The 14978-nt window shown below is 38.1% G+C and overlaps 2 protein-coding genes across 7 annotated transcripts in view; one reads left to right on the top strand and one right to left on the bottom strand.

Annotated features, from left to right (window-relative positions):
* The window catches only part of klc1b (kinesin light chain 1b), a 47993-nt gene extending 41365 nt beyond the window's left edge, over positions 1–6628 (bottom strand). For 2 of the 5 annotated variants that reach the window (XM_017464123.3, XM_053679787.1), the window contains exon 1: positions 6363–6623. The gene's annotated coding sequence lies outside the window, so the exon portion shown is untranslated. Of the gene's footprint in view, positions 1–6362 lie in introns of all 5 variants that reach the window. The other 3 variants (XM_053679789.1, XM_053679788.1, XM_047154076.2) reach the window with 3 other exon arrangements.
* Positions 6629–7896: 1268 nt separating this feature from the next.
* dmac2l (distal membrane arm assembly component 2 like) lies at positions 7897–13945 on the top strand. 2 transcript variants are annotated; one of them, XM_017463932.3, is made up of 6 exons: positions 7903–8010; positions 8782–8928; positions 9014–9134; positions 11552–11760; positions 13346–13517; positions 13676–13945. In XM_017463932.3, the coding sequence occupies exons 3-6, from the start codon at positions 9025–9027 to the stop codon at positions 13788–13790; spliced, it is 606 nt and encodes a 201-aa protein (XP_017319421.1). In that variant the 5' UTR covers positions 7903–8010; positions 8782–8928; positions 9014–9024; the 3' UTR covers positions 13791–13945. The 2 variants fall into 2 exon arrangements, with proteins under 2 accessions (XP_017319420.1, XP_017319421.1); XM_017463931.3 differs by lacking the exon at positions 8782–8928 and having other exon boundaries at positions 7897–8010.
* Positions 13946–14978: the final 1033 nt, after the last annotated feature.

Genomic DNA, 14978 nt, shown 5'->3' with positions numbered 1-14978 from the left:
AAACTTTCAGCCACTGGTTCTTGAAATATCACAAAAACTAAATTGTCAGACAGACACAAGGATCAATCAAAAACATAATGCCTCCACCCCCTAGTGGTGTATGCATGAAAAGTTAGCTAAAAAGTAGCGACAAACTGATAACTGGTTTTACCGATATTTTTCATTATATTTAAGCATTTTCCCATAATCAGATATCGGTTTTCACCGATAAATGGCGACATCTTGCGGGCGTTTTGAGAATTGCGCACAGGACCGCCACTGCAGCTGAGGGGAGACGATGTGCACACTTAAAGTATACTCGCTTTGCTTTAAGTAATAAGCTTTATTTAACATAACAGCCATTAACGCACAAATGAAACGTGTTACATAAACGCTTGATATGTAGTTTAAGCAAGTCGTGTCCCAAAGGCGAACTTTACAAGAATTAAACAAGATTCGTTCATTTACATCGCTTAACAAGATTCGCTCATTTAAAACACCCTAAATTATATTAATATTTACTATATAATCTTTATTTCACTATTAAACATCTAAATAATTACAACTCTGTGGAAATTAATTATTTATTATTTCCAAGAGCAATCGCAGTTTGAGTATAGTTCTGCGTAAACACAGATAAAAAGCGCTCGGTCGGCAGGTATTTCATAATCTAGACAGACAAAAACCTTCACTAATCCTGATAACATACCAGTTGAGATGGACTCTCGTAATTGCAACGACGTATACGCTGTTTTGGTTGCTACTTTCCTGCCAATGTATACTTATTCCAGCAAAGTAGTTGTCTTCAATCTTTAGCCTAAACAGCACATAAACCGTTTAAAGCTGTAGTTTAACATGAATAATTACATTTATCCAAAAACGATAGACTACCCTGTCATTTATTTATTTATGCTCTCCATTTGAATACATCACACTTTCGAAATTTATTTTGTCTATTGTCAATATTAGTGTTGCTGCTGCTGTTTTTATAAGTAAAAAATATGTTTTTATTGTTGTAATATGAAGATGAAATATTAACATGAAAGACTGCTAACTTTCAACACCTTTTTGTTTTTAAGATGACTGAAAGGAGGAAAAAACAAAGAGAAGTGTGGACTTACTTCACAGCCATTGCCAGGGGTGAACGTAGAATTATTTTTAGGTGCTTTATTTGTTTTACCCGTTTGTTTCTCTCATTAAGTCTTGTTTATAAAAAAATAAATAAATAAATAATATATTTTTAAAAAGTCACTTTAGTAACAATGCACTTTATTTTTTGCACTCTTCAGACCCCTCTATTTATTTGTGATAAATAGGAGTTGTGTTTTGTATGCAAGGAAGAATTTAAATTGACAAAACTGCTATAAATAAAACGGCTTGTTCAGTTCAGTGCTGTTGTTATCATTGTGTCGAAACAGATGTAAAACAAAAAATAAAATATCAGTTCTTGCACATAAACATGCAAATAATAGGTATTGGTTATAAAAATCAATATAAGTCCATCTCAACTAAAAATGTTTAAGAGACCTGGGGAGAAATGTATGCTACTCACAAACCCTTTAACATTTCACTATAGACTTAATGCCCAATTCACATCTGTGCATGACCTCATACACGTCCCTAAACTCAGCCATTCTCAAGACTGTAAATGTAAAACTGTACTTCAAGAACAGGGGTGCCAAACTCCAGCTCTGGAGTCCCCTCGGTCGAGCGCAGTTTTCTTACTGGAAAACTAAAAACAATTGGCCCAAAGCAATCAAACTTGGGTTTCTAGTTCATCCTACCACCCTGAGAGACAACTCAAATGGTCAAACCAGACTTCTAGCTTTCATTATAGTGTCATTTTGTCAATGAACATGGCCAAGAAACACATTTCACAGAAAGGTGAAACGCGACTGATAGCAGATAGCCGAGGTTTTCCAGTATCTCGTCAGCAAACGTGCAAGAATCTCTCATTTACTCTCTGCTTCAACCAAGCTCTGAAAGAACTTTTAAAGATGGGATCAATCCAGTGTTACAGCATTTAAAATGGTCTTGTTGGCAACCAGCACGTGGAAGTGTGTATACACGGAGGTGTGGAGAGCCAATCAGACTGGCGCAGAAAAGGTAGACAGACTACACAGTCCTTCACCTGGAGAGATCCCTGACAAAGCTTCCAGAAATTGGGTTCTCTCGCCAAAATAAGTGAGCTGTCCATCGTGTGACTTTGTGGGCTTATCAATATTTTGTCTGAAAACAAGAAAAAGAGAAATAACAGAAAAACACTGAGGAAATATTGATTTGGAAGGCATGGACAGCATGGATTGTCTGTTCTGCAAAAAGAACTGGAGGTATAATGCAAAAAACATCATCGTACACTGTTGTACATCATACTGTGTTTAATTTTAATGTTCCTTAACATTTGGGTATGACAACTTTATAAGGAAGCAAGATCATTGTCAGTCCCTCCAGGATCGCAGATGTTAACGTAAAATCAAGGAAACTCTGCAGTATTTGGAGGAGCGTGCAATTTGTCAAAATTACCACAGATTTTCTACAGATTTGGGCCAAGACACATCGTGACGTCATCACAACGCACATTCAGCCAAAGCCCCTTTCGATTCACAAGTCAAACGTGACTAAAGCTAAAAGGTACAGCTAGAAAAGTTCTCATCGCTGCAAAAGACCATGCGAAACAATTTCATGCAAACGCAATTTCACCAATTGAAGTAATTTTCCACAAAAAAAAAAAAGCACAAAAAACATGACCAAGTTGCATTGCAAATTTTGAAAAATAAGCCTGCAGCAAAATCAAGCATTTTTGGCTGCAACAATCACAAAAATCTTTGCGTTGCATGTGTATACATTTCACCTCTCCTGCACATGACCGCAGTGCTTTCCTCATGATTTCCTCTAGGACTCTCACTGGCTGTTTCTCAGCACTGTTCTTGCCACTAGTCATAAAGGGTTCACAGAATGCAATTCATAGACAAGAATAAATAAATAAATAAATAAATAAATAAGATTGAAAATATCAGAGCCTTGGAGACTGCTCACAGACTGAGAAAATCATGTTGCTGAAACATTCACACTACACGAGCAGTTGCCTTTGGGAAATATGGGCTAAAATCGCATAGTGTGCACTAGATTTACGATCCTGAAGCTTGTGGCCAGAAAAGCATACAAAAGTATCAGATGCACAAGCAAGTACTGCATGCAAACCAACACTGTCTGACTAATCAGCCATTTGTTAACCAATTTACAGTTGGCTGCATCAAAAAAATTCACCAACTACAATTTTTTTTTTTTTTTACATTTTATCAATAATGAAATGCCCAGATAAATGATTTTCATTTTGGAATGAGTGTGGATGAAAATAATGAACACACTAAAACCCTTTTGTTAAGCTGGGTCCCTATATATAAAAAAATAAATAAAAAAATAAAATTTCTGTTGAATAACTTTTTGTGATGGGACAGCTTTAGAGAAATTAAACATAAATGTTAAACACATGTCAGAAAAACAGAAAAGCACCATGTTGCTTCTCACAGCACAAAGAAAGAAACCCAACTATTCTGTAGTATTTTGATGGGGTTGGAGGACAAGAGAGGCATACAGCTGAGTATGCAGGCAGTGAGGGTGCGGTCTGAGTGGATGGACAGCTGAGACAGAGGGAACAGTGACTGTGACGTGTGACCGTACTGCTTCACACACACACACACACACCCCCAACACACACACACACACCACCCCACACACACACACACACCACCCCACACACACACACACACACACACACACACACACACACACACACACACACACACACACACCACATGCAAATGTCCTGAAGACACTATTTCCACTCAGCAGGAACACACAACACACACATACACAGCACCCTGCCAGCAGGAGACACAGCAGTCTTTACAAACCCCACACTTAACATGAACACCATGCACAAAGCACAGGCTCTTCCTGCTCTGCCAGACAAGATGGACGAGCTCTGCAAACGCCCTGCTGTGCTCCGCCACCCTGCCAAAGCGGCAGCAGTACACTGAGTCACCGTTGTACACAACGGGAACTGTTAGAGCCTGATATATGGCTGTGACAAATAAACAGCTTTTTACTTTGGCACACACACACACCTTGTGTGAGGGTATGGCCACTTAGAGTTTTTCCACTGCTATTTAAAAACAACAACCAGCCCAAACAGGAACCAACAGAACTTAGGGTTAGAGCTGCAACAAATCTTTTTTTTTTTTTTTTTTTTTTTTTACACAATTGAATAATCTCAGCTATTTTTTTTCTACAATCAACTAATCTAAGTATTATTCTTGTTCTAATAACAAGAACCCATTTCGAATTACAAATAAGGAATATGATAGACCATGTAAAATAAAAACGAGAACATTCATGAAACATTATATAACATGATTCTAAAGAAAGTTATTCACTTACCGAATACGAGCTTTGGTTTTAAATGTTTGTGCATCGTGAAAGTGCTGCTATGAAAGGTGACGGATCACGCTTGGTCTTATTTGTGTGGAAAAGCCTGCAATTCAGGTCTTGCTCTCTCTGACTGCCCTCTTGCCGCTGCAATTTGGAAATGCCAATCAGCCTACAATACATGTCTTTGGACTAGAGGAGGAGACCGGAGTACCTGGAGGAATCTAAAAATATGGTTTAAAAAAATATTCTTTAGAGTAATTTCAAAATGGAAATTGCTCCTCGTTGTTACTCATTTCAAGAACAATCCTTCAATATTTTAGAGCACTTTAAAAACATGAAAATAGAAAAGCTTTGTAGTTGATTTTAAGGTAATAAACATAAGTCAATGTGACCCCACAAAATATTCAGCAGACCAGAGATCTCAAAATAAATAATTAATAATAAATCACTGTAGCAGAATTAATAAGTGTATGAAAGACTGACTGTAGTTCAGCATTTCTAGTTTCCTAAATATGAACCACTTCATCTTCTGTAGCAAATCCTCTGCTGTGTCTTACCCAACCCCATATTTACAGAAATGATTTAGCTGAAGGTAGCTCATCAAGCCAAAGATTAGCTACCGGGCTGGAGACATTAAGTCAGAAAGGGGAACATTTGCATAGATTTATTTATTTTATTTTATTTTACTCTCTCTGGTCAGATAAGTGTTTAACTTATTTTTTTTTAAGTAAATAAACCACCATTCATTAGTCATGAACAAATCATTAATGGTTAAGCATTAAAAGGTAACTGTTAACCATTCAGTCATGTTAGTTGCTTATGAAGCCAGACCTTCCCAGATTTTTAGTGGAATCAATACCGCATAAAAAAAAAAAAAAAAGATATGTTTAGAGATATGCTAAAGACAAGCGAAAGAGCTGACCATGTTTATTACCTGGGGCTTCCAATCATCCATCCATCCATTTTCCATCACTTTACCACATAGCATTGCAGGGAGCCTAACACCTATCCCAGGGCTCAGGGCACAAGGATGGGGACACCCTGGACGGGGGCACGCGCGCACGCACGCACACGCGCACACTACAGACAATTTGGAAATGCCAATCAGCCTACAATGCATGTCTTTGGATTTGGGGAGGAAACCCCCAAAGCACGTGGAAAACATACAAACTCCACTCCACTGAGGCACACAGGATTCGAACCCCCAACCCTGGAGGTGTGAGGCAAACGTGCTAACCCTTTTAAAAACACAATACACACCTTCATTATCTGTTCCTTTAAGTCCACAGTTCACAGAGTGGGGTCTGGGGGGAACTCAGTCAGGGTGTGTGTCTGATGCTGACAACCAGTCATTATCAACGTTTTTGTAGATATAAATAATGCAACTTTGAATAAAAATGAGTTCCATGGGTAGAAAATGTACGAAATATATATAATTATTCCAATAAGTAGCCAAAATATATCACTACACACCTTTAAATAACGTACTTAATTTTATTCGTCTGTTTGGCGTCCCTGACTACAACAATTTTAAGATATCTTACTTTAGACCAAGTCCAAACATCCTTTCTTTTCTGGGTTTTAAAGAGCTTTTATGAATCCCAAGCAGTTTCATGAATGTGTAATATTATTCTCAGACATTTACACAGTTGAGATTCCGATACACAAGTACCACCATGAAATAACTAGCTAGCTAGCTAGCTAGCTAGCAGATAACGTTGTCTATCTCGGCTAACAGCTAACTAGCTGCGACGTGCTTGACAGGTATGACAGGAGGTGTCTGATAGTGTTTCAGTTGAAAATTCACCAATAAACAGTACACAGAAGTGCACACCTGCGTACAAACCCACAAATAGATGCTAAATAGCAGCTGAGGCGAAACGACACGTCTCGGCAACTAGCTAACGTTAGCCAGAAATTAGCTAGCTAACGCCGCTAGCATGACGTCTTACCTCTCTGTCCGTCTGTCTACCTCCCAGGATATCCTCCTGCCTGAGCGAGTATGCGCTAAATCCCCTGCGCCTCTTTACCTATTTCCACACAAAGGGGTTGGGTTGGAAAGGAACCATGAAGCTATGAGGTCCACTGATAACCTCGAGAACTGTAGGCTTTAAACTGTAACCGCTTCTGTTAGCTTGTTAGCTCGCCTGCCACGAGCCTGCGTTACTCACTCGTCAAGCCAACAAAAGCAGCAATGCTATGAGGACTTCAGCGAGTCCTGCACAGCTCCGTCAGCACATTAAAGGAAAAGTCATGTTTAAAATTACACAACACAATATTACTCAAAGTTTTCTAATTTACGGGGGAAATATATGTGATTGTATGTTACAGTGTAACTTACAGACAGTTTAAATATAAACAGTTTTCTGGGAGTTTAAAACTCGTGGGATGAATACATGCCACTAATTTACACACCCTTTAAATCCACACAGATATATATGTGGCACTAATTTACCCACCACCTCTTAAAAAATACAAATAGTTAATTAATAATAATTAGCAAGCGAAAAAAAAGTCATGAATACATAATTGAAGTACAAAATAACGTCATCTTGGTTTTTAAAGGGGCGTGGCCTCTGAGGGCTGTGGCTGATGGCAATTTAATTAATAATCATAAAGTTCCCATCAAATCAAAATGGATGTTTTCTGGCTTTTAGTATGAATATGTTGGCCTTAAGGTTATCTATAAACTAGTGTGCTCCAAAACAATAGCCTATGTGCATCACAATTTGCGTACTTGTGCACTATTCCATGCTGTTTTGTAGTATAAATAGTGTGAGTAGTGTGTATACTGAAAATTCCAAAGAGAAAATGTACACTTTAAATACCCGGATGATGCACTTAATAAACCAAAAAGAACCGAATGATGCGTTACTATGAGCGTACGTACTGCACTGCCATAGAAACAGTATGTGCATTATGACATACTACATCCGGCATGTTAGCATTGCCATGTGACCTTCTATATCATCATAAACACAAAAATCTTAAACAAGTTAACAATTTATTCGAGGATTGTTAAACAATTCCTCTTTAACCAAGATTTAATACTTAAAAAGAGCCAACGCTGTCTTTCGTACTATGGATGTAAGCCCGAGAAATAACAATGCATTGGATTCTAAAGAGAATTTGATTGGACAGAAAATCTGACAAGAAGCTGAAGTGCAGAATGATGTCATCAAAGTTGTTGATCTGTATTGGTGGTAGAGAGAGACTGTAGATTTTTAATACATATATCTTCTAAATGCGAATTTTGTCATTGTTTTGAGGCACATTAGCTTATAGATAACCTTAAGGCCGACATATTCATAATAAAAGCCAGAAAACTTAGATTGTGATTTCGGGGGTTTTCAAGTGTGTGTGGTGTATCTATATCTGTTTAGACGCTTTGGTTTGCGTAGTAAACAATGGATAGTTGCACCTCTATGTGTAGATAACGCGCTTTGGCTTAACGTGAACTGACCAATGGGAGATCAGAACGTGCTGACGTAATCTGGCGTGAGGTGAAAGGTCATGAAAGTGGTGCATGGCGGAGATGTAAATAACACTAGTGGAGTTTGTCGGAGTTCATACTTGTCGGAGTTCGGAGTTGTACTTACTGTATGTCTTGAATTTACATTTCATACAAGTTGAGTCACTGCGTGTAAATAGTAAATTTAATAGGATGATCTAACACTAATATGTTGTTGTTCTTAGCCGAGTGTAGTTTGGTATGGATTTGCTTGCCTTGGAAATGGTGTACTGATAACTGCGGCTCATGTGAAGGAAATGTACTCGTTTTACTTAGTACAGTAAATGCCTACGGTATAAAAGATTGTACCGGAATTGACTGTGTGCTTATCACATTGCGATACTGTTTTATTCTACAAAGCAGAGGTGCTGTGTTGGGTGTGAAGAAAGGCAGGACGCTTTCACTACTTGTGTTGTTTTCCTGTAATGACCAAGCCTCCTTTGTGGATTGCTTCTAAGCTCTAGCAACATACGGAAAGATATCTCAGTCTGTCCACATATATATATTGTTTAAAGTTCATATCTAGGCTGTGATAGAAACGGAATACATTCCCAAGAATCCATTGATTTTTGTGGCTTAAACCGGTGTCCTGACATTTCATTTTGCCCGTCAGATTGTCCTACCAGGGCTTACTGCGCATGCGCACATCAATATTGCGTCGCGCTGAACAACACGCACATAATTTTTAATACTTACCCGTGGACTTGGAATCTGATGGGGGTATTTTGCACTGTAAAGTTATCCTACCTGTTTATTTTATACTGGTAGGACAATCTGATAGGATATTTTGCTCTGTAAAATAATCATACCATTGCCTAAAAACAATCTTCGGGAAAGTTACACTGAATTATTGTACTTAGTCACAGACGCGAAGCAGAACCCCGCAGCAGGATTCTTTCTGAGCACTAGAGGTCATTACTGGACACCGGAAGTCTAGAGAAACGAGCCGTTTTCTATACAGCTAACTGGAAAGCCTCACCGCTACATAAAGCGTCCCGCCATTACTGGTATAAAGTATTATTTATAGTGACCTGTGTGTGGTTTATTTAAAGAGTAACTCGGAAGTAGTTATCTGTTTTTGCTGTTTTCCAGAAATAGGAGTTATGAGAGTGCTGAGTGTGACAGCGCGGTGTGTTTTATACACACACTCCCGGTGTGCACCGCCAGGGGGCAGCAGAGCATTCTGGGGCTGGCTCAACGCCGTTTTTAACAAGTAAAAATGCATAATAGACATACACAACCAATAGCAGCTGTTGCTAGCTACTTTACCTCCACACCCATGATTCACTGGTGAACCAGTGCAAGGCTTTACCCTGTACCATGATTAAAAATAGATTGTGACTCGATTTAAATGAACAAATTTTCACAAACTCGATTTTTTCACTAACTGCTAGAAACTCGAGCAAAGCAGTGAAAGTTAATGTAAATATACAATACTTTAATGTATTTATATTTACTGGGAAAAATGGTTTTAATGGCTATAATGGCAATTGTATTGGTTTTAATGGAAACCGTAATGGTTCCTGTGGGTCTCTACTAGTAATTTGTTGCCTTCTAGTGGTGGCATGTTATGTCTAGTGGAGACAATTAAGGACCGGTAATGGTTAGCTGATGGTTTGTAATGGTATTTTGTAGCGGAAAACGTTAGAATTTCTGTGATGGTTTCTATTGGGGGTTTTTTTTCAGCAGAGATGTTTGGGCAGAAATTATCATAAACAAGTTTGCAGCCATTATTCTGCAAGTTATTATATTTATTATTGAGTTCTTATAGATATTAGCATATATTTGCTCAGTTGATTTGAATGGGTTTAATTCAAACCTCAAGATGTAGTCCTATAAACGTTAACTGGGACCTAATGTATTCAGTCTCTCCTTTTTGATATGGAGCAGATGGATATGATGAATCTAATGTATGTGAAAATACCCAACCGACAAAGCAAATCTAAATAATCATTTTGCATTCCAATCATGAAGATGTTTCCCCATTCATTCAAGGAGTTTAATTCAATCTACAGAGTGATGCTAAAAGCCTTCAGGGGTTTAAACAATGTTTCACATGATTCACAGCCGTGACCGAGGCGGCTGTAGGTGAGACATTACACAGAGCAGTTCTGCACAAAGTGCAGTCACCTCTGTATTCTGTGCAGAGAGTTACAATAAAACTGTTAGAAGAAAGAAACATTTGTGTAACATGGTATTTTATAATCTGTTACACGGACTGAGTTTACATGTACAAAATAATCAGAGAACTGCAAAAATCAGGAGATATGACCAAAGCAGAAAGTGCAGCATATTTTTTAAAAAAAAATTAAATTTTTTACTTTCTCTTTATACTTATAGGCCAATAGCATGTTGTAGTGGTGTTGTCAGGTTTTTAAATTAGATTTTTTTTTATGAGATTGTGTAATATATTCACGAATATACGTTACATGCTACAATTTAATCATTTTTTAAAAATACTAAACCTAGCCATAATGTATAAGAAACTTTCTTTTTCATTATTTTGCTTTGCTTATTGAAAATGCATGTCACAGAAGTGTATCAGGTCTGAGGGAACTGTAAAAGGGGCTACTGAGAACAATGGATCAGTAGCGCATGTTTACTTTTCAAACTCTAAATTTAATGTACTGTTTCTCTAATGTGTTTCACACATTTAAAGGTTTTCTATTTGTCTCACCCTTTCTGTTGAATCTTTGAATCTGACAGTGAGTATAAATTTACTTATAGCAGCACGGCTCTGGCAGCAATTCTAACTGTAATTCAAATGATATGTTTATATTAATGTGCTTGTCCTAATGCGTTAAAGTTTCTACAGCAACAGCTCATACACAGGGACTTGTATGCCGGACGCCACGTAATCTAAGCCTAATAATAAACACAATCAGAAAACATGCTATTTAACAAAGAAAAATGTATAATGATATAACGATCATAGTCGTGCATATTCTATAAGGAGACATTTATTTAACGTTGATGGAATGAGTCTTAGGTGTTGCGCCAGTACTTTTTAGCAGTCAGTAAGTTTTCTGCTATGGGAAAGTCTTCAGGACAGAGAACTTTACTTTTTCTGCTGTGTGTGGGGTTTTTTTTGTTGTCTTATTCAAGTTCAAGAGGAAAAAAAGAAACTGGTGAATGATGAGAATGATGATAACAGGAACTAACTTGTCTTGCGTATGTTCCACAACATTAAACGCAACCATAAACAGTTAAAAAAAAGTTTTATTCATTAATTAATTTAAAAATGTCAATACTCGGCGATCGCTGTGGTATAAGAAGAATAAAACACTTTGGGACATGCTGTTCAGGGGTGTAACGACAACCCCGTCATGGATTATTTTCACACAACAGTACTCCACTGCCATGTTTCATAGTGATGCTGTATTAAATGTATAGACACTTCCTATTTGCTAACTCCGTCAGAGTTCTACTAAGCAGCAGTAAATGTTAGGAATGTGGTTAGGAGTTAGAATTTTATGATAAATATCTGTCTTGCCTCCCAGAGAGGAGCTAAAATATATGGTTTGTTATAAGAGCAGATTCAGAGATCATGTCATTTTGTGCCTTTTCTTGGTGCACATGATGTACAGGGTTTTTTTTTAAATAAAACTTTAATTGTGTGTTTTCTTCCAGGGTTGATTATGAGCGGATTAAGGCAGTTGGTCCGGACCGTGCAGCTGCCGAATGGCTCTTAAGGTGTGGGGCCAAAGTTCGTTTCCGTGGTTTCGACCGGTGGCAACATGATTACAACGGACTTCCGACCGGGCCGCTGGGGAGATATCAAATCCAGGCCATCGATGCCACAGAATCCTGCATCATGTACCGGGGATTCGATTACCTGGGTGAGTGACGCCTTCACACAATAACTGTTAAGATACCGTGTATGATCCTGATACAGTATCCCTGCTCGACTGTTCTCCCAGTCTTCTTTCTTCTCTTCACCATTTTTACCATCCAGAATCAAATCCTTCAAATACATCCATGCAAATCACAAAGACATCGTCATAAACAGGGCTTACGCGCGAAATGAAAGATACGGGTTTTTACTGTTTTTTTTGTAAACACTTCACAATGTACACACTGACTTCATAGCTGCTCAAAAGGCATTTTGTTAGCAGCAGCTTTCGCAGTGTAACAGCTGTTACAAAAGGATGCTGGAACATTGAACATTTTGTAACGTCAGTTGTCAGTTTTGGATGCTGGAACATTGAACATTTTGTAACGTCAGTTGTGCTGTGCACTTCTCACCCACAAGTTAATTGTAGAAGTAATTTAACATATTTTATAGTAGACACATACCAGTCTCTCCAGGATTTAGAGATTTTGCGATCACAGAAACGAATGCAAAGTCAAGCAAATTCCGCAATATTCAGAGGAGCTTGCACTTTTTCAAAATTACCACAGAATTTCTGCAGATTTGGGCCAAGACGCATCGTCATGGAATCAAATCCTTGATTCGTGATGTCGTCACGACACACATTCAGCCAAAGCCCTCTTCGATTCGTGTGTTGAACACGAGTACAGCTAAAAGGGCTCATTTACCAACAACCATCACTGCGAAAGACTGTGCGGAACAATTTCATGCAATTGCAATTTCACCAATTCATGTAGTTTTCCACAAAAAAAGAACAAAAAACTCTCCAAGCTTCATCGCAAACAATCACAGAAAAAAAAAAATTCCACGGAATCCTGTACTGGCCAACATATTCAAGGAGAATTCAAGGCTGTGTCCCAAACCGGATACCACATGCTAAATACAATAACACTAATCTGTACTGTACTAATCTGACTCACTACTCAGAATGGTAATATGTGTTTTGATACATAGCCCCAGGTATGAAATTCTTACAGGATGTAATTAACTCCTGTGATCTCCTGTGTTATAAGAATAAATCTTTTCCACACATCAATATGACTATCATTACAGTAAATTGTCACTTTGAAGCAAGACAAATATTATTTCCATTTATTACTGGTTTATTACTTATTTCCTGCCGTTGTTGGCTTGACTCCGGCTGTGATAATATTCACACACACACACACACACACCGGAGCATCTCATCTGTAAACATTTTGCACTACAATAGTTCCTTGGAGTTGATGACTTCAGGTTGTCTTAATGTGCAGAAACTCTTTGGTACCTGTCCCTGGTATACTGGAGACAAATGAATGGGAAGTGAACATGACTCCTTGACAGTTGAAGATTGGAAAAAAAAACAGGTGGTGTTTTCCCAATCGTCACCTACCAGGTTTAGGTGCCCATTGTAATCTCAGATTCCAGTGAATGAACCTCAGTGTGGTGATTGGTTGATTTGGATAATTGCGTGAATGAGCAGGGGTAGAAGTGTTCCTATTAAAGTAGTTAGTGAGTGTACAGTAAATAAATCTCTCCCTCCCACCTGTGCGTGCGTGTGTGTGTTTGTGTAGATGGTCTGGAGTATGTAGAGGAGATAAAGCTGCGAAAGTGTATATATATAGAAGATGCATGTCTGGAGCGCTTGAGTAAGACGGAGAAGCTGCAGAACAGCATGAAGACAATGGAGATTGTCTCCTGTGGCAATGTGACAGACCGAGGCATCATCGCTCTTCATCACCTGAGGTAGGTGAAAACCACAGAGCTGCTTTCATGCTCTATTAATTAAAATATCTATTAATGAAATGTCTATTATTTAAAAGTCGCATTGTCAGGTCTTGTGTGTGTGTGTGTCTGTGGGTGTCTGTGTGTGTGTGTGTGTGTGTTTCTGTTTCACTTCTCAGGAACTTGGAGTACTTGTTCCTCAGTGACCTGCCAGGCGTGAGAGAGAAACAGAAAACAACAAACACACTGCAAACGGCACAGCCCAAACTCACCATAGAACTTGACCTGGCTTAGCCAATCACAGCTTGCTTTGCAGCCTAGCTCGACAAATCAATACCCTTAGGTGGGATGCAATGTTCGTTACAGAAACTGAATGTTTAACCTTTCTCTCTATTATTGAGGAACTGATGTGTGAAGTGTAGTATTAAAGAAGCAGAGTGTATATTAAATATGTACTGCTGTTTTATCTGTATGAAAATGATTCACGTGAATATATATTCATTTTTTGCATTACATTTAGTTTTAATTCAGTTCAATTAATTTTATTAATATAGCACTTTTAAAATCTCACCCCGACTGTGAAGACTTGTAGGACTTAACACACAATAGTTTGCTCTTACTAAGATACGTTGTTAGAAACACATTAAATATGTTCATTACTTTAAAACATCCTTAATATTTAATACATATTTAAAACCTACAGAGGCCGCCATGACGTGACATGCACAATGCACTCTGAGTCGATGACGTAAAATGGTTGCACTTGAGAACTCAGTAGAATTATCTGCTAGACCCTGCAGCAGGAAAATAATGTCACACTGTGCTGCTTTTAGCTGTAATTGTCTTGTTCTTGTGTGCTGTGATACAGGGGGTATCTGTAAATATAATCAAACCCGTAAACATCTTGTTAGTGTGTTTTTTCTGTATATTCTCATAACATAAAGCTCCTATAAAATTAGCTTAAAAGGCCTAGCCAAGGCATACACAAAGTAAAATTAAAGCTGTTCTTGAACTATTTGGACTACATGCATGGTCTTGGTCTCTTCTGAAAGTTGGACTAAACTTTTTTACATAATTGGATTGTTTGGACCTTTGCCAGTGTAATAAGACTGTTTTTGTCAGGATGTTATGGATCAGTGGATTACTATGAGGCTTCATATGAGGTGAGTTGCTTCCGTTTCGTAAGTGTTTTTGTGTATCAGTGGTCTGACAGAGACATTTATTGTTGCTGCTGTTGTGATTGTGTCTCAAAACAGTTTATATTAATCAAATTACAAGAATCTTAGTTTTCCAAAGATATGTGTACCTTCGTACACACAGAAGCTGTGTCGATAGCATAGATTTGCTCATAACATGGAGACAGGGTGCTGGCGGGCCGTCTGAATTTGAACAGGATAAAGTATACGACGGCAAGATGGCTGATAATCTTTAAAATTATTGATATTAGAATACGTTTCATCATAAAACGATAGTTTAATCCAT

Source organism: Ictalurus punctatus, chromosome 3 (genome assembly GCF_001660625.3).
Source record: "Ictalurus punctatus breed USDA103 chromosome 3, Coco_2.0, whole genome shotgun sequence".
NCBI lineage: Eukaryota > Metazoa > Chordata > Actinopteri > Siluriformes > Ictaluridae > Ictalurus > Ictalurus punctatus.
This window is presented reverse-complemented; position numbering and strand designations above follow the sequence as displayed.